Source organism: Polistes dominula, unplaced genomic scaffold (genome assembly GCF_049000335.1).
Source record: "Polistes dominula isolate Pdom_NZ unplaced genomic scaffold, Pdom_raw_medaka contig_373, whole genome shotgun sequence".
Taxonomy (NCBI): domain Eukaryota; kingdom Metazoa; phylum Arthropoda; class Insecta; order Hymenoptera; family Vespidae; genus Polistes; species Polistes dominula.
Genome location: NW_028300899.1, coordinates 5,908,414 through 5,927,442, shown reverse-complemented (window position 1 = coordinate 5,927,442; position 19,029 = coordinate 5,908,414). Strand labels below are relative to the sequence as shown.

At 30.4% G+C, this 19,029-nt stretch overlaps 1 protein-coding gene across 1 annotated transcript in view; it reads right to left on the bottom strand.

Moving 5' to 3' along the window:
- Positions 1–19,029, bottom strand: part of LOC107074638 (sallimus) — a 138,040-nt gene that overhangs the window by 101,353 nt on the left and 17,658 nt on the right. Inside the window, 25 exon segments of the mRNA XM_089179482.1 lie at positions 358–1,197; positions 2,229–2,454; positions 3,034–6,216; positions 6,330–6,493; positions 6,560–6,763; positions 6,853–7,050; positions 7,285–7,513; positions 7,593–7,939; positions 10,567–10,741; positions 11,288–11,572; positions 11,664–11,881; positions 11,962–12,142; positions 12,324–12,608; positions 12,702–12,868; positions 13,000–13,302; positions 13,381–13,768; positions 13,843–14,688; positions 15,024–15,601; positions 15,698–15,881; positions 15,994–16,170; positions 16,418–17,017; positions 17,114–17,296; positions 18,120–18,311; positions 18,392–18,648; positions 18,745–18,992. Of these exon segments, the coding sequence (XP_089035608.1) occupies positions 358–1,197; positions 2,229–2,454; positions 3,034–6,216; positions 6,330–6,493; positions 6,560–6,763; positions 6,853–7,050; positions 7,285–7,513; positions 7,593–7,939; positions 10,567–10,741; positions 11,288–11,572; positions 11,664–11,881; positions 11,962–12,142; positions 12,324–12,608; positions 12,702–12,868; positions 13,000–13,302; positions 13,381–13,768; positions 13,843–14,688; positions 15,024–15,601; positions 15,698–15,881; positions 15,994–16,170; positions 16,418–17,017; positions 17,114–17,296; positions 18,120–18,311; positions 18,392–18,648; positions 18,745–18,992 (10,658 nt within the window).

Here is a 19,029-nt window from a genome sequence, read left to right as displayed (position 1 = left end):
ATTAATAATAAATAGTAATAAATGTGTAAAATTATAATGATAATGATAATAATGATGAAACTATATGTATAAGAGAGTAAAATGAGAAACACGGTTATTTTTTTTTTGTTTACATTAAAGTGAAATGGAGAAAAAAAAAACTATTATCTATGAATTTGCAATTTTGCAAAAATTTGCAATTTTGTGCATCGATCATTAACCAATCAACGGTCATACTTATTTTTAACATAATAACCCGTATAAATTGAAAATAATTTGGAGAACAAATGGACTCCTTTTTTTTCTTTGTTTTTGCATTGAAAGTATAAGTAATTAACTAAAAAACAATAAAAAATATTTGATGAAAAATGCCCTTACGATTGGCAGCCTTTTTGACGTCGGTCCTCGAAACGAAACCAAATTCCGGTGGTGAGCCAGGTTGCAACATTGATTCGTCATGTCTAGTAAATGGTTGTTGTTGAAACTTAGTTGATTCTAACTTGCTTGTTCTAATATCATCACGTAATTGGGTCATCGATGTTTGTCTTTTCATAGTTGATGATGGTGTTGGTGGTCCAGTATCAAATTCCAACGGTGATACAACGTGTTCTTGTCTAACCGGAAGACTACTTGACCTAACACTTTTACCAGAAGGTGGTTGTACCCTTCTGTATCTTGGATCTTCCGAATCACTGTCGGCAGGTGCCCATTTAGGTTTGATTCTACTGGAATCAACGTCACTCTCATAATCTGATTCCCGAAATTGACCTTGTACGAATTTTTTAGGTGTTGGTACTCGATAATAAGATTTCTGTTGTTGTTTTTTCGTAGAATCATCCATCGATGATCCTAAATCACTGCTACTTTTTTGTTTATCACCAAACTTGATAACACGACTGGTTTGTTCAACCGTGACGATTCTTCTACTATTTTCCGTCGATTCATCCATCCGAACGGTTTTCCTAGTTTCCGTACCAATCGCATTGTGATAAGGCATACCTGCACGAGCTTCGTAATAAGTTTCTTGACCTTGAGGTGGTGCATATGCAATTTCAGGTGGTGAACCAGGTAACAATACTTGTTTAATTCTAGTTGGTGTAGTAACGATCATTGATCTGTCTTCCATTCGATTATCTTGCTCGTATTGTTCTTTCGTTGATGTTTTTTCAATTATTTTATCAGGTTGCAATGTTGATACGATCGGTTCCTTTGATTTTCCTAAGTAGAAAATATTTGTTCTCGGATGGTGATCCATGTTCGTAGATAGAATTCGAATTTTTTTTTTAGGGACAGATTTGGATTTCTAGTAACTTTTTGAACTTCAGGGGGTTTCGTGTGTGTGTGGACATTTTTTTCTTATTTTTCGACTCCCCATTTTTTAATTAAAATTAATATTGATTCGTACCACCCTTGCTACGTTTATGTTTTCAATTTTTTTGTTTTTCGAGGAATTAAAATATCTTGCAATGAGGTTATGTTACAAATTATTATTGTATGTCTAACAAATGAACGAAACGAAGAGAATCAAAAGCAGGACAAGAAAACTTGATGGATGATGATTATTGGATATAATAAAAGATAAGATAAATGTTGTTGATGCATTTAGAAAAAAATAAAGCTGGGTGTACGGGGGTGGGGGTTATAGGTTAGGTTAGGTTAGGTTAGGGTGGTTGTTGTTAATAACCTAACGTACGTACTCAGAAGTAGCCAAGAAGAGTAAAGATATGATAGTGAGACAAGCGAAGCAGGAAGATAGGAGAAACTTGTCTCGTGAGATTTTACTACGATAGGAGAAGAAGAAGAAGAAGAAAGCTTTGCCGGGAGGTGTCTACTTGTTGTAAGCTGGAAAAAATTTGCAAAAAGTAATAATCCTATTAGGATCTAACTTCCAATTATATTGTTAACCTCGTTTACGAACGAGATTTTGTATTATTATCCTGATCGTATTGACCTACCAAGTTACATTTAAAAAAAAATTTAAAAAAGTAGAAAATACACCCCTAAAAGATTATCCCATCACCGTCACATAGAATTATTATTATTAAAATGAATTAATAAAAAATAAGTTAATGGATATGAAAAAAAATGCTAAATCTAATCAGGAGGACCACTACTACTTTTAAACTTAACGTTAAAATATTGCAATAGTAATTGTTTTTTTTTATAGAGAAGTATTTTAAAAAATTAATACTTTAGTGAGTTGGACAAATAAATTATTAATAACTAAATTTAATAAATTTCATAAATACCTGGACCAGTTAGAGTAGGTTTCACCGGTTTAAAGGAACGATCATCGGTTTCAATGGTTGTTCGAGGTTTCCAAACTGACGATATTCTACCATCGTAATCACTTTCGTAATCGCTCTCACGAAACTCGCCCTTGACAAATTTGGAAGGGCTTGGAGAGGGTCCTTGAACTTTGCGCGTTGATTCCATTTTACGATGGGTAGAATGATCCGTGGTAAAAACTGTCTCCTGTTCAGAAAATATAAACATAATTGAGATAATTTAATTAATCTTAAACGATTATTGTTTAACTATTGGGTTGGCAAGTAAATAATTGCGGATTTTGTCGATAGGTGGTTTTTTAAAATCAATGACTTAGTTGCCAATCCAATAGTAGCAAATTTTAAACTTTCATTTCATCTAACGTCAGAGATGTCCAACCTTTTTGGTTTTCTAATACAAATTTTGTATTAATCGAACCACATTGATAATGTGAGTTGGACAACCCTAATCTACTTAAGAAAAAAAAGCACAAAACGATCAACTAAAAAGACAAGTTAATCTAAACACAAATAAACATCTATCACTATTCGTGTGCACTAACAATAATCATCAGATCAAAGCATAATCTTTCATGCATCAAAAATATCACTCTAACCTAACATTATCAATAAAATAACTATAATGTTAATCAATTGATATCTTGGGATTCAATTGTTAATTGTTCTTGCCTAGGACTATAAAATAATATATAATATCTCTAAAAATACACACAATAACAAACAAACGAACAAACAAACAGAAAGATCCAGAAATACGTCGTCGAACCTTCGAAGTTTTTAATTTAGTAGGCTCGGTTCCACTCGATGAAGAATATGTCTTCTCAACAAATGAAGTTCTCTGTTGTGGGGCAGGTTTTTGACTTGGAAAAGAACTAGGAGATGGTGTTGTAATAGTAGTAATTGGAACGAATGATGATACTTCTTTTTTCTGTTGTTGTTGATGACTATGATAACTTTTACTTTCAAAGTATTCAGATTTGCTTTCAGAATACGACGTACGAGATTCCATGTGTGAACTGCTGGTTGAACTAGTCGAACCATCATGTTTGCCAAAACTTTTTTGAATGGTAATATTGGATGCTTTTTGTTGCAATGGTTCATCAGTATCCGCCATGTAACCACTCTCCTGTTGGAAAGTTTTAACCTTGAATTTAGGAGACTCTGGTTTCTTTGTTGGTGGAGATTTAGGTGGCTGAGGTTTGCTGATTGTTGAAGGTTGAACGTAAATTGGCGGGGAACCTGGTTTTAAAACGATTGGTGGAGTTTGTGGTTGAATTGGTGGTTGATATTTCGGTTGTTGTTGCTGTTGTTTGGTTGTTTCCCTTTCGTGACGTTTGAATGTTGTTTTCTTATACATTTTCTGTTGAGATTCTTCAGTCAGCATAGATTTGGATGGACCTGAGAATTCAACCGGTGGCGTGTCGAATTTGGATGGTGGTAATGGTTCAGGTTCGGTTGATCTTGGTCTAACCGTTTGTTTGGAAACTGGTGCTTGTACTCTACGATAACGTGGTTCTTCACTGTCACTTTCGTACGGTCGCCATTTTGGTTTAACGTGAATATCCATATCAGATTCGTAATCACTGCCGAAAGTTCCTTTGACAAATTTAGTTGGGGTCGTAACAGGTGGTACAACTTTCGTGACTGGTTTCGTTTGAGTTGGTGACGGTGATGGTTTGAACGGAAATGGTTCTAAATTATCCAAAGATGATTGTTGTTTAGCAGGTAACGGTGGTGGCGTCATTTTAACATCTTTGGGTGGTAAGACTGGTGGTGATTCTTCCTTTTTTTGTAAAACTGACGATGGTATTGTTTTAATAGTACTCGGTGGTATCTTAGCTGGTTTGGTTTCCACTGACATTTCTATTTTTTTCTCTTTTACCATTGGTGGTGGAACATAGCCAATTTCCGGTGGTGGACCAGGTTCTAAAATAACCGAATCATACGAATAAGATTCTGTCATTTTTTTTGATGATTCTTGAGTAGGTGGAACGTATATTTTTTTCGGTGGTTCAACACTTTTCACCAATCCTGGTGCTTTTAAATCCGTTCCAACAGACCAAGGACTCTTCAAGGAATATTCTTCAACTATTTTTTCCGAACTCGATTGTTTTTGTACGTCACATTCTGATGAATACTTTTCACGCATTGATTGTTCTTGAATCGTATTGATAGCATGATCAACTTTAATTGTTTCAGCTTTGTAAATGATCGGTGGTACCACTTTAGATGGGGACGGAGCTTTTTCTACAATTTTTTCCATCGATTCTTGTTTACTACTCCAAGAATGTTTTTCCAAACTACTCGATGATTCAATACTAGTCTTTTTGACACCACCATCAGGTGTCTGTTCAGTTTCCTGTTTAAATTCTTTCGTCGATGTTTTATAATCTTCACCAGGAAATTGTTTGATCAACGTTGGAGTTGTATCACTCGGTGTTGGTGGTTGTGGTGGCCAAGATTTTCTCGTAGCTTCCGTATTTTTCTTAGCCCATGATTTTTCCATAGCTAAACCATCAACAGAAGGTCTCGGTGATATCGATCGTAATATTTCCTGATGACTAGAAGCAGCTGAATGACACCTGTATTCAGAAATATCCGTAGATACGTGAGATCTCGTTTCAACATCTGACGATGAAGACCATGGTCTTGCAGGTGAAACCGGTCTGATGTAGCTTGGTACTGAAACAAACTTTGGTGATTCTATTTTTTCTTCCCTCAACATTTTACTGCTATCCTTTTTCTCATGAACGTCCTTTTTAATGCACACTTCTTCAACAACTTCCTTTTTATCTAACTCAAATGGCGGTGGTGGCATAGTTGATGGTTTCTTAACAATCTTAGGACTTTCTATAACCTTTTGAGGAACCGTAGGAAATATTTTCACTCCACCAATCGGAGCATCTATTGGGGATAATGTTTTCTCGAAGGATTCTTGAAGTTGTTTAGCTTTGATTGGTACCTCGGGACTCTTTTTTTTAATCTCATCAGGTTTAGGCATGTATCCTATTTCAGGTGGTGGTTCTGGTACCAATGTAAATCCTTTCATCATAGTTTCACTACTTTCTGATTTAGTTTCTAATCTTGTAAACATTGATGCACTACTCTCAATCGGTGAACTTGATATTGTGATATCTTCCATAATGGTTTTTTTAGTATCTAACAATGGTGATTTGTAATCCGAATATGGAAAATCAAATAATTTATTATCAACACCACGGGTTGATGATCCGTGTTCTAATTTAGTGAAAATATCTTGAACAGATTTTTTAGTAGTTTGAAAATCCATTGGTTTAGGTTCGGGTTTTTTGATTTCTTGATATCCAGTTGATCGTTCGTAACTTTGAGTTAATTTTCCAACTTTAACCTCGTGACCCTTTCCATCACTATCATCGATCAATTTGATCATTTCTTTGGGTCCTTTAGGCACAGTTTCACTTTCTTTCGTAATAGATTCGAAAAAACTTAACGCATCTTTTTTCGCAATGGTCGATGTTTCTATATTTTCGTTTTCGATTTTCGTTTGTTCTTCCACGGTCGCAACAGAAGGTGGTTCGATCAATTTTGAAGTAAAATCTTCTTGAACAACCTTTTTTACCGTGGTCGTTAGCTCAGGACGAGCTTTCGGTTCGATTATTGGCGGAGTTTTGTGTTCCAATTTCATATGAAACTTTTGTTCAGATTTAGTTTCAGTTTGATGGGATTCAAATGTTGACGAAATTTTTTCTGATCGGCAAGTTTTCATTTCGGGAATTTCATCGATTACTTCAGTTTTACGAATTGTGGATAAGGAAGATGGTAGTATTGGTGTTGTAGTTATTGGTGCTGGACTAGGAGTTGGAATTGTTTTTAATATTGAACTTGGTTGGATCGTTGTCATCCCTGTTATCTGCTCAGTCTTCAAAATTGTCGTTGCTGACGGTACATCATCAACCTTTTTCACGTCAGGCTATGTACAATTATACACACACATACTTTTTATATACTATTGATTTATGAATACCGAATTTTTCATAGAAGATATTGAACATGTTCTTTTATATAATAAAATATGACACTTACCTGAATAATCTTTTTATCTTGAACGTTCTCGTAAATAACCGTTTTGTGTACTTCCGTCATGGTGTCGGGTGTTGGTTCAAAAACAGCAAAATCTGCAATACTTTGTGCTTCACCTCCAGCATTGATTGCACGTACCATATATTTTCCAGCATGTGTTTTTTCAGCTACAAATATTAATAAGAATTAAATATGATTTGGTAAACATTTATAAATAAATAAATTATATTTACCTTTATCAATCTGCAATATATAACAGTTGCCTTGTTGTCTTATTCTTAATGATGGTGGTTGTTCTTTAATTGGAATATCATCTTTGTACCAAGTTACAGTAGGTTCTGGGGTTCCAGTAATTTCAACTTCCATAATCACACGGTCACCACGTTTGACAACTTGTGCTTGCAAACGTCTACCAAATACAGGTGGGAAGATGGTTTCTGAACCAAGAAAATCATTTGTTATTTTTTTTCAATCATAATGTAAAATTTGTAAAATAAATTATTCATTGTTATTGGGGTTCATTTACTTTTGACTACAAGATCAGCAGTACTGCTAGCAGAACCAACTTCGTTGTTGGCAGTGCATGTGTAACGTCCAGCATTCTTCACGTTGACATTTTTTAATTCTAAACGTACGTGGTTGTGAGTATAACTCGTCTTGGCACCATCCTTTGCTTGTAATTCCTGTCCGTTCTTTGACCAAGAAATATTTGGTTGGGGGTAACCTAATATAATAAAATATACTTATTAATAAATTATATTAAAATTTGAGAATTATGTGGATCAAAAAAATGTGTGAATATCACAAACAAATGTTTGTATTTTCATAATAATTTATTATGTGACGAGTAAGTGCAATGACACAAACTTTTTGCCAACAGATTTGATTTTGACATTTTACATTTTTCAATTTTAATGCAAGATTAATATTTAATTTTATTAATATTGTTTATTCTTACCATCTACGATTCCTTCGAGAATGATATCAGCACCTTGATCAACTATCATTCCTGTTAATGGCGATACAAATCTTGGTGCTGTTGATTTTCTACTTGGTTTTTGTACTTGTGCAGTTTTCCCATCACGTTTTATACCTTCCTCTCCTTGTGACACTACTACGGTTTTTTCTTGACGAATTTCACCAGGTTGATCTTGAATTATCTTTTCGAATTCTTCAATTTTCTGTGACTGATATAATAAAATTATTATTTAATTTTATCTGATTATTCTAATCAAAATCATTTTAATATTTTATTAAAAAAATTACTTGAACAACAGGCGGTGCATTATTTTCAGAAGTTGATTGTTCAGTACTATGAACAGTACTTTTAACAGTAACACTCGTAGGTTCTTGTCCAGGTGTTCCCATTGACGAAGACATCATCGATGATATAAATTCTTTTTTCGTAGATGTATGAGTTGTTTTTGATTCCGTAATAGTTTGTGACATTTTTGTTAAAATTTGACTACCCGATAATCCAGTCTCGTCCGACATTTTTTCAGCCGTAAAATGTTTATCACTACTACTTGATGCGTGCATGTCTTCGACAGGTTTTATTTCAACCAACTGAAGTAACCTTTCTGTACCTTCTTCTTCCCTCTTCGGTTCGATACCTAATAATTATTATTATAAAAGAATGATTAATTGAGTTATCATTAGATCAAAACTTAGTCATGTTGTTTATTAATATAGGATTGATATATATAGATCATTATTTGTTGTTTGACAGTGGAATCTATAAATGCATTTGATTTCTTTCAAATCACCAATGTATTAATAGTTGGCATGATTTAAACTATACGCAATAGGAACACATCTGTTTAAATTCAAATCTAAGAATTTGTCGTTATTGCGTAACTTTAATCATAGATGCACACACACACACACACACACACACACACACACACACACACACACACACACACATATATATATATATATATATATATATATATATATATATATATATATATATATATTGTAAAAATATTTAAAGAATTATTAAAATACTTTATTACTAAACTTTACAATTAAATATAAAAATAATTTGAAGAAATAGAAGAAAAAAAATAAAAATAAATTCAATAAGAAACGTAATACCTTTACTGAATCATAGATGCATACATATATATATTGTAAAAACATTGAAAGAATTATTAAAATAATTTTAAAATTAAATATAAAAATAATTTAAAAAAAAATAGAATAGAAAACAAATTGAATGAGAAACGTAATACCTTTAACTATTTGTCAAACGTTTCTAATTTGTAATTTATACTCTATTCGAGTGGAACCAAACATATTGGCTTGTTACCAAAATGCATACGATTTGAACTAACTAAAAGGATCGGGGAATGCATTTCTATGTTAACTAGATCGCAATATGCAAATCTGACCTGTCCTGGATAAGTTAAATTAATCGTAGAAAATCTTGTAGGCGTTTGATTTATATTAAACATTATTTTCATATCAGAATCTTATAAACCAAATTCTTTAATAAAATATATGGAGAAAAAAGAAATAAAAAAATAAATTAACGAACTTTGAGTTTTTTTTTTTAAATGAATCAAACCACACACGAAAAAAAATGTGCATCAATTTTTTACATATTAATAATAATTTATAATGATTCAATAAAATAAGATAATACTTAATAGGATTTGAAGATCCAGAAGAAGGGTCATTTAAATTCCCTGGGTTAGAGCTACTCTATACTAAGCTACGTATTGGGTATTCGTGCTGACAAAAATAACACGGTTTCTACATATATTTTCTGTTAGTGTACGTGCACGTACTAATAGTGCATTTGAAATAAAAAAAAATACGTGAGATTAATATTAAACGTACAAAAGTATTTAACATACAAAAAAAAGAACCACGTTTTATTACAAATATCCTAAATTATAATAAAAATCTACTTTATTTTATTTTATTTTATTTTTCTTAAACTATATTATCATATTTATCAATAATAATTATTTTCGTTTAAAATACGAAAAGTATGATTGTAAAAAAAAATAAGAAAGAAAAAAAAGAAAAAAACAATTAATAATAAAAAATAAAAAATAACGAGAAATTGCTATTAAACTTGTAAAAGTATTTAACATAGAAATAAAAAAAAAGACCACGTTTTTCATTATAAGTATTCTAAATTATAAAAAAAAATCTATTTTATTTTAATTTACTTTTTTCTCAATCCGTATTATCATATTTACCAATAATAATTATTTTCGTTTGAAATACGGAAGATGTAATTGTAAAAAAATAAAATATAATAGTAATTTTGTGTGTGATCATCGAGAAAAAATAACCTACTTTAATAGATAGATACTTATAGTGGATGATTCAAAAATGTCTCAAAAAGATTATTGAAAAAGATATGGGAACACGGAAAAGAAGAAATTCTCTCATCTTCAACTGCACCCTAAAGTTAAAAATAAATTTGTAGGATCGTATTTATGAGTTGCGCTTGCGCTTTATGCTTTAACTCACCTACGAATATTGGGAATCATCGGTTTGTCGTTAAGTTTCGATCAAAATTAACCAAATAAATGAAATTTTGAATATTAAGACAATTTTGATAAAAAAAAAAATATTAGATACAATTATTCTGATAAAAAGATTTCTAATAAAAGAAAAACTAGCCAATGAAACGTAAAAAGAACAATTTGTCTTTTCAAAAATAGTGTTGGACCCTATCGAATTTCCCAAAAAACTGTGTCACGACAATTGTTTGTCATAAAATTATAAAATATTAATATTTAACTTTTGCAATTCGCGCCAATTCCTAGTGAATGAAAATTTACACGAATAATGACACGATATTACAAACACTAAACACTTGTCACGAAAATAAAAATGTATTAATAACTCGTGACACCGTAACACCGTTTAGAATTATTCGATTTATTTTAGCATTCCTCTAACTCAATCTTTTGATAAGTGCAATAGACTCTCTCTTTTTATTTTTAATTATTATAAATTTACTATTATTTTAAATTTAAAATTATAATAAATTTAATATAATAAAATTTTAAATTATAATAAATTTAATGTAATACAATTTAAAATTATAATAAATTTAATATAATAAAATTTTAAATTATATAATAAATTTAATATATTATAAAAAATGTAAAATTAAATGTTACAACGATAAAATAAAAAAAAATAAAAAAGATAATTGGGACCAATTAAAAAAAAAAATAACAAATAATAAATAATTAATAAAAAAACTCACCGATTTCTAATTTGGCGTTGCAAGTAGCCTTACCGGCGGTGTTTTCCGCCACACAGGATATTGTTCCAGCATGCGAACTTTCGGTTTCTGGTATAGTTAATACCTGCCGATCTCCACTAACGGAAACCAAAAAATCTTTTCCATGGACAGGTCGATCGTTGAACAACCACTGAATCTAAATATCGAAATCAAAAATATATTTCCTATTCCCCTTTTTTTATTCTATATTTTATATTAAATAAATATTTAATAAAAACGAGTCATGTTTTTTTCCTGATAATATCCGATAAATGGAATGAAATGATTCGAACGAACTTATGCCGAAAAATGTTCTTCTTCTTCTTCTTCTTCTTCCGTTCTGTTACGTTCCGTAAACTCTCGCTCACTCGCAGAATTTTCAAACGTGAATATACATTGGGTACAAGGTTTAAATATAACCCCCGGTGGGTAGCACGAAATTACTCTTGGTCGGTTACCTCCTAACAGTCTAGCCAACCTTTCTATAATACAACACGATTCGAAATATTCTTTTCATTCCTTAACTATCAAATTTGACCTTGTTACACCGATTAGTATTACTTATAACGTTGATAGTAAATGATAATTTAATTATCACTTTTTAATTGAACTTATTCAAAGATATGAGCTATTTCATAATTGTTCATTATCAAATAATATTTATTTTATTGTTTAATTAATAAAAAATGATTAGATGATTTACCTTAGGTACGGGTTTACCAACAACGATGCATTCAAATTTGGTTGACACACCTTCCGGTACGAATCTGTTGATAAATCTTTCTTTGAAACTAGGTGCTATCAATTTTTCTTCCATTTTAACAAATTCTTCTTTTTTTCGGAAGTCTGTCAATGATCTGACAACCAATCTGGCGAATGCTTTTGCTTCTCCGCTAATATTCGTGGCCTTTACCACGTAATTACCTTTGTCTTCTGGTATGGTTGATAAAATTTTTAACGTTATCGTACCATCTTCTTTTTCTTTTATCTATTCATCGTATTAAATAATAATAATCATTTATTATTAAATAATTGATTAAAAAATGGAATGATATTTTTTATATTTAATGAAAACTCACTAAAATTCTATTATCAGTTTTGATTTCGTTGTTATCAAAGTACCATTTGACTTCCGGTTTTGGTTCACCTGTCACCGCACATTCAAAACTTGCATCCTCCCCTTCGGCAACCAAAGAATCGGTTGGCAATTTGACGAACTTTGGTGGTGAACTTGGTGACGATGAAACTGGTATTTCTTTGTCCTTCGCATCAGCTTCTTCCAAATTACGAGCAATTGCTGATAAAAAAAAATTTGTTATATTTGGATTAAATTAATTTTGATTAAATAAATTTGATAAATGATTTAAATTGACTTACGTAGTACTTTTAATGTACATTGACTAGACGTTTCACCACCAGAATTAATTGCAACAACTTTGTATACACCTGCATCGTCAACGTAAGCTTCGTGAATAATCAAAGAACATTTGTCACCTTGAAATAATAATTGAAAATCTACGGACTCTTTTACAGGTTTATCATTGTGATACCAAATAACCTAAAAATAAAATAATTTGTTTTTAAAAATTGAATTTTACAATAATGTCGAAATACTAACATAATTTAATTTTTATAATATAAAATAAAATTAATGTTAATTTTACACTTGCATAATTATGAATAATATAATTTATAAATAAATTAATTTAATTAATAAAAATTAATTTAAAAAAAATTACCTCAGGTTCAGGTTGTCCAACAATAACACAATCCAATCTAACAGAATGTCCTTCGAAAACTTCGTGATCCTTCAAACGTAGTTGAATTTTGGGTTCTGTTGGTTCCATGTCGCTGCAAGCAAATTCAGAATCGCTTGTTTCACGACGTAAAAGTCCTTTGACGGATACATTGCAGGATACACTGGCTTCACCAATATCATTTTTAGCTGTCACCGTATAACAACCAGCATCTTTTGGAAATGCTTCGGAAATGATCAAACTTGTACGACCACTCTCCGTTTGTATCTAATAATAAACAAATGATCAATGTCATTAGAATGAACAAGTAACAGAAACAAAATAAACAAATCAACATTTTTTTTCATGGCAAATAATTACTTTGGTGTGAGTGGTCTCATCAATTGGTTTTCCATCATGAGTCCAAAATAATTGTGGCATTGGATTACCAGTAGCTTCACATTCCAATTTAACTCTTTGTCCAGCTCTTGCCATAGCATTTGACAATGGTATCAAGAAATATGGTTTTTCTGTAGACGTTTCTATGGCTATAACATCCAAATATTACATTTGATTATAAAATACAAAATTATATCATCTAATAAATAATACAATACTAAAAAATGTATAATCATATAATAAAAATAATAAATATCGAAATAAATTTAAAAAAACTTACATTTAACATCAAGCACTGCAGAAGTAGACACTTGTCCAAGCCTATTGGTTGCTTTGCAAGTATAAATCCCTTTATCGTCTAAAAATACTTCATCAAAACTCATACAAGCTTCCCCATTGTTATAAGTTATAATATAATCAGGAGAATTATCAATATTGGTTTCATTTTTGTACCATTGAACTGTTGGTAATGGATTACCTTCAACTGTACATTCTAGTCTGTACGAATTACCTTCAATTGCAGTTGATTGTTTTAATTCTTTGATGAAAACTGGAGGACTTGGTTGTTCCTCCGGTGCAGTTTCTATAAAATAAAAACAAGAACAATTATTTTAATTAAAACATTCATTCGTTTTTGTTCAAATTAAATGAAAATAATAACCTTTTACTGTTAATGTTGCAGATGTTTCAGCAGAACCAAAATTATTGAATGCTTTGCAAGTGAATTTTGCTGAATCTTCTGCAAATGTTTCTTCAATCGTAAGTGTACAAATTCCTTGATGAAATGTTGTAAGATAATCAGGATTATTTAAAATTGATATTCCATCTTTATACCAAACAACTTCTGGTATTGGATAACCAATTAAACGGCATTCAAATGTAAATCTTTCACCTTCTTGAACAGTTGCATCGTTCAATGGAATGGTAAATTCTGGGGATACTTTTTCCTCAGTTTCGTGCACCATTGTTTTATGGGATTCTTCGACTATCATTTGTTTTGGTGGGCTTGGTTCTTTTTGAACAATTGGTACAATCTTTTCTATTTTCATCTGAAATATAAAATTGAAATGATTTTTATATACTTTATATATTATTTATTTATAGTCGTATATATTTTTATTACCTTTTCCAAAATATGAATTTCTTTTTTGGTAACAGCCGAAGTATGAGTTTCATGAATATATTTTTCATCTGCACCATCAAATTTATCCGTTTGAGCCGATACAGAAAATGACATCGGTGGTGGTGGTGTTGGTGTTGGTGTAGAAACTTTTTGTGCTTCAATTTTAGCGAGTTGTTCTTCTTTCAATCTATTAGCTTCTATTTCTGCACGTTCCAAAGTTTCAACTGCAAGTTTTTCCGCAATTTTTCTCGCATTTTCAGCTTCCAACCTGGCTGCTTCAGCAGCTGCCATTTCTTTTTTAACAGCATGCAACTTTTCGTCAGCTTCTAACTTTTCTATTCTCAATTTTTCTCTCAAATCTTCGGCATTTTGTAAATTTTGAATCAATGTACGCAATTCTGATGAAATTACAGCGAATGAATCCAACATTTGACGATTTTCAACGATAATTTCATTGAACTGTGGTAATCTGTCAATGCCAAATGTAAGTGTTGACAATTCTTTCAATCTTTCGATTCTATTATCTTGATTTTGTTCACCAGGTTTTAAATAATTTTCAATTTCTTGAAGTAAATCCATAGCATCTTTTGGAACTTTAACACTTGTTGCTTTTCTAGCGATTACTATCAAAAGTTTACCACCTTCTCTGTACCATTCTTTGGCTTCTTCCAATAATTCGAAATATTGTATACACAAAACCATACGTTTTTTAATATTTTCCATACGTGATTTCAAATCCCTCCATCTTTCTTTCAACGATGTCAAATCGTTTCTAACGTGCGGGGTTGAAATCACAATGGTTTTTTCAGTTGTTCTAACAAATACATCGATTCTTTGTTCCAACATCTACAAAATTGTATATTACAATAATAAATATTTATAAAAATATTATTAATTTGTCAAAAAATATTATTATTAATAATAGAATGAATCAAAAGTTCAGGTTTATGTTACAAACTGCATTATGTGTATTGTTTTTGTTTTGATTTTTGTTTTATATTTAATTAATAAATATTATAATTCGATAAATATTTGATCTCTTACCGTAATTTAATATTCCACAAATTTAATAATAATAAAAGCAGCAAAAAATAATCAATGAATTAAATTAAATTATTAAATTTGAAATTTAATTAAAGAATTAAAAAGTAATCGGATTATTCATTGAAATGAAAACTCACCGTCATGGTTGCTTCAAATTGATTGAAAGCATTAGCAGCAGTTTTGGCGGCTTGCAAATTTTCGTTAAATCTTGCATCAACCGTTTGCAATTGTTCATTTAAATCTCGCAAATCCGAATCAATTCGTGAAAGATCTTCACTGAAGATACAAATTCTACGATGTTCTTCAATACGAGTTAAAGTTTGAACGGTAAATGTTTGAAAAGGTGAAACAACATTGTCCAATGCTAATCTTAATTTGTCAATATCCTGTAAAGCAGCTTCCGGTGGTTCCAATAATTTAATTTTACCAATGATTATTTCAATTTCTGTTTGAATATGTTTCAAAGATTCCGTAATCGTTCGTTTGTTCGTTTCGAAGTCGTTCAAAACTGAATCAACGTCGTAAGATTTCGAAAATGATGTGACATGATCAACTTTTGTTTTAGATTCTTCTATTTTGTGTTCAACCTCGTGAAGATTTTCAAATATTGAAATTAATGATGTCAACAAATCTTTGTAATTTTTAGCAGTTGTATGCAATTTTTCGTACATCTGTGATAATTTTTCTTTAATTTGTTGATCAACGTGCATCTCACCTGGTAAATTAATAAACATTGAAATTAAAATGAACAAAATATTTAATGAATTTTATCAAAGATTAGAAAATTAATGAAGTATGATAAAAAGGTTACCTTTTTCTACTAAATTATCGATACTTTTAATTCTTGAATCTAATTCGTCAACTGCTTTGTTTAATTCAGGTAAAATACGTCTTTTGGATCCTTCCAAATCACGAAGTATCGAATCAATACGTATTGATTGACATGTTATAACTGGATACAATTGTTCACCAAATTTCGAAACCCATTCTAACGTCTGAAATTTTTAATTACAAAAAAAAGTTAAATAAAATTCATCTAAAATGTTTGAACAATTTTTGAAGTAACAGTTCAGTCAAAATTTCTTTTGTTTTTGTTTTAAAACCAACCTTGGTACTTTCTTCGATTTTTCGTTCATGTTCGATTCGTCGTTCTTTCAATATTTTAATAGTCGTTTGCCATTTTTCCCAAGATTCTGTGATTGTTAATTGTCTGTTTGCAAATATTTCTAACAAAGTTTGCACGCATAAACATGCTCTGGTTACATCCAAATATGGATCATTTATCTACAAAATAAATATTTCAAAAATTTTAGTAAATGTAATATAAAATATAATATTTTTATAATATAAAAATTATAATAAATATATAAAATTATATAAAATATAAATAATATAATAATATATTAAATAACAAATTATAACAATATCGAAAGAAAGAAAAAAATAATAATTAATATTAAATAATTTTATATAAATAAATTTAAATATAATAATAAAATAATATTTTTATTAAAATCAAACATTGAAATACCTTGGCTGCTTCGTCTAAGAAAACTTTGCCACTGTTCGACAATTTCAAATAAATCGATTGAATTGTTTTCCATTTGTTCATCAAATCATCAATTTTAGATTCCTCTGTACAATTTTCCAAATTATTATCAAACAATTCTATTTTATTTCTCAATTCTTCAACTATCTCATGAAATTGTACATAAAGATAACCAAGATCAACTCTTCGAGCAACAATGTTCTTTGTTTTAGCCCATGAATTTTGCAATTCGATAATTTTCGTATGAAATTCATGTTTTTGCGATTCATCCAATCTTTCACGTATCGGTAATATCTCAAATTCCAAATGTTCAACCTCGTTATTACGTTTATCCAAATCATTTAACAATTGATCGTGAAGTTTATAAAAATCTTTGGCCATTGGTAAATCACTGCCCATATCTTGATGACCTTGTAGAAAAGCTTCAGCAATGTTGGTCAACCATACGTGCAATTCTTCATATTTTTCCAAAAATATATTAATCATTCTTGATATTTCAAGATTTTCTTCCTCATTTGCTGTACATCGTTGCAATAAACGTATCTTACGATTCTCCAATTCTTCAACTGTACGTCTCACACCCTGTTTGAATTAAGAACAAAACAATACAAACTTATTAACCAACATTATAAGACGCAACAATAATTAAGTCATTTAAAAATAATGACGTGACTTAACCTCAGCTCCGGGCGCACCTCTTCCCGTAATATCAAGCAATGCGTATCCTTCCATCAAAGGTTTAGAAGTAACATCCTCGATCGTGTTAACCATCTGACCATGGAAACGTGCTAAGCGTGTTGAAAACGGTGGATGTTCTGTCGTAACCAGTTGAATCTCCAATTGATCCAATTTCGTAATAGCCTTCAAATAAATATAAATATTTAAATATGATTAGATATATTGTAATAAATAATGAACTAATAATATTGAACACAAAGTTATAATATATCATGTACAAATATTTAGAAAAATAATAGTTTATGATTTAAATGAATATTAGTAAGAAATACAAAATTTTAAGAGTTGAGGAGGTGGTTTAGCAATTATTATAGTAATTAAGTACAATATTAAATACCAAATATATAAATATGCATTAATAGTTGATGGTACATCTAGTATTATAGCACCTAAGTACAAAATATTATATTAAAATTCCAAATAAATAAATTTACAGGATGGTACACCAACTATTATAACACCTAAATACAATATTATATTAAAATATTAAATAATATAAAAATTCCAAATACTCCAAATATACAAAATTTACAGGGTGGTACACCAATTATTATAACACCTAACACAATGTAATATTAAAATATTAAATAATATAAAAATTCCAAATATTCCAAATATATAAATAAATAGGGTGGTACACCAACTATTCTAACACCTAATTATGTAAATATACAGGGTGGTCCACCAATTATTATAACACCTAAATACAACATTCTCTTAATACAATCTATCAAATAATACAAAAATCCCAAATAAAATGTACCAACTTAAAATACTGGACACTTTAAAGTACTATGAATACTATAATGATTGAATTCGTCATCCTCAGTTAAAAAGGTTAAAGGACAGGAGAGGGAAGGGTGGAGGGTAGAGGGTATCATAGATTTGGTAAACTAAATCAACAACAAAGGGTGACGTCATTTGATAGAACAATTTAGATACTGACCGAACGTGCGGCCTCGAAAAATGCCACGGCTCTGTTCAACAATGTCTCATACTGATCCAAATCGTTGACATAATCAGCTGCAGCACCTAGTATAGCGTATGCTTGTTCTGTTGCTTGTTCACCGGCAAAGTGTCCCGATGACACCAATCGTTCGGTTGATTTCGTAATCTTGATTGATCGATCTTGAAACTCCTGATAGTTAACAAAATCAAAAGGTAAATTAATAGGATGTTTAACCTTTTGATTGAATGAGAAAAAAAAGATGGGAGTACCTTAGCTTCAGTTTGCAATTTCTTCAATTCGAAAAGAAGTAATTCAGCACTTGATGAAGTATCACCTAATTGATCACAACTACTTGACAAGGCAGAAATCCTATCGTTCAAAATCTCTTCCAAATCACGTAAATCGGTAGCCAATAATGCAAGAGCTAAACATTGTTCCAATTGTGTTTTTCTACTACGAAATGAAGCTTCGATTAAACGTCTTTTATCATGGAGATCTTCCAACCATCTTTCTACCTTCAAAACCGCTAAAGTTATAAGAATAAAATGAATTAATTAATTTTGCATTAATTTATCGCATTTATAAATATAATAACAATATTACTATTAAATAATTTATTTACCATGATCAGCATCAATTTTGATTTTATCCGGTCTTGAATCCAAAGTACCTTCGTTTGCAATTTCTTTTAATTTATCCAACAACGTTTTTCCTTCTTGCAATGCACCCATCAAAGCTTCCAACATGGTTTTACGAAGATCGTGTATCTTGGATAGAAAATTTTTAACAGCATCTATTTCGATTGGTAACAAATGATCGTTGCATGCCATCTCGAGTGCTTTCATACTCTCACCACATTCTTCTGCACGACTTTATTTTAATAAAAATAATAATAATAATTAATTTA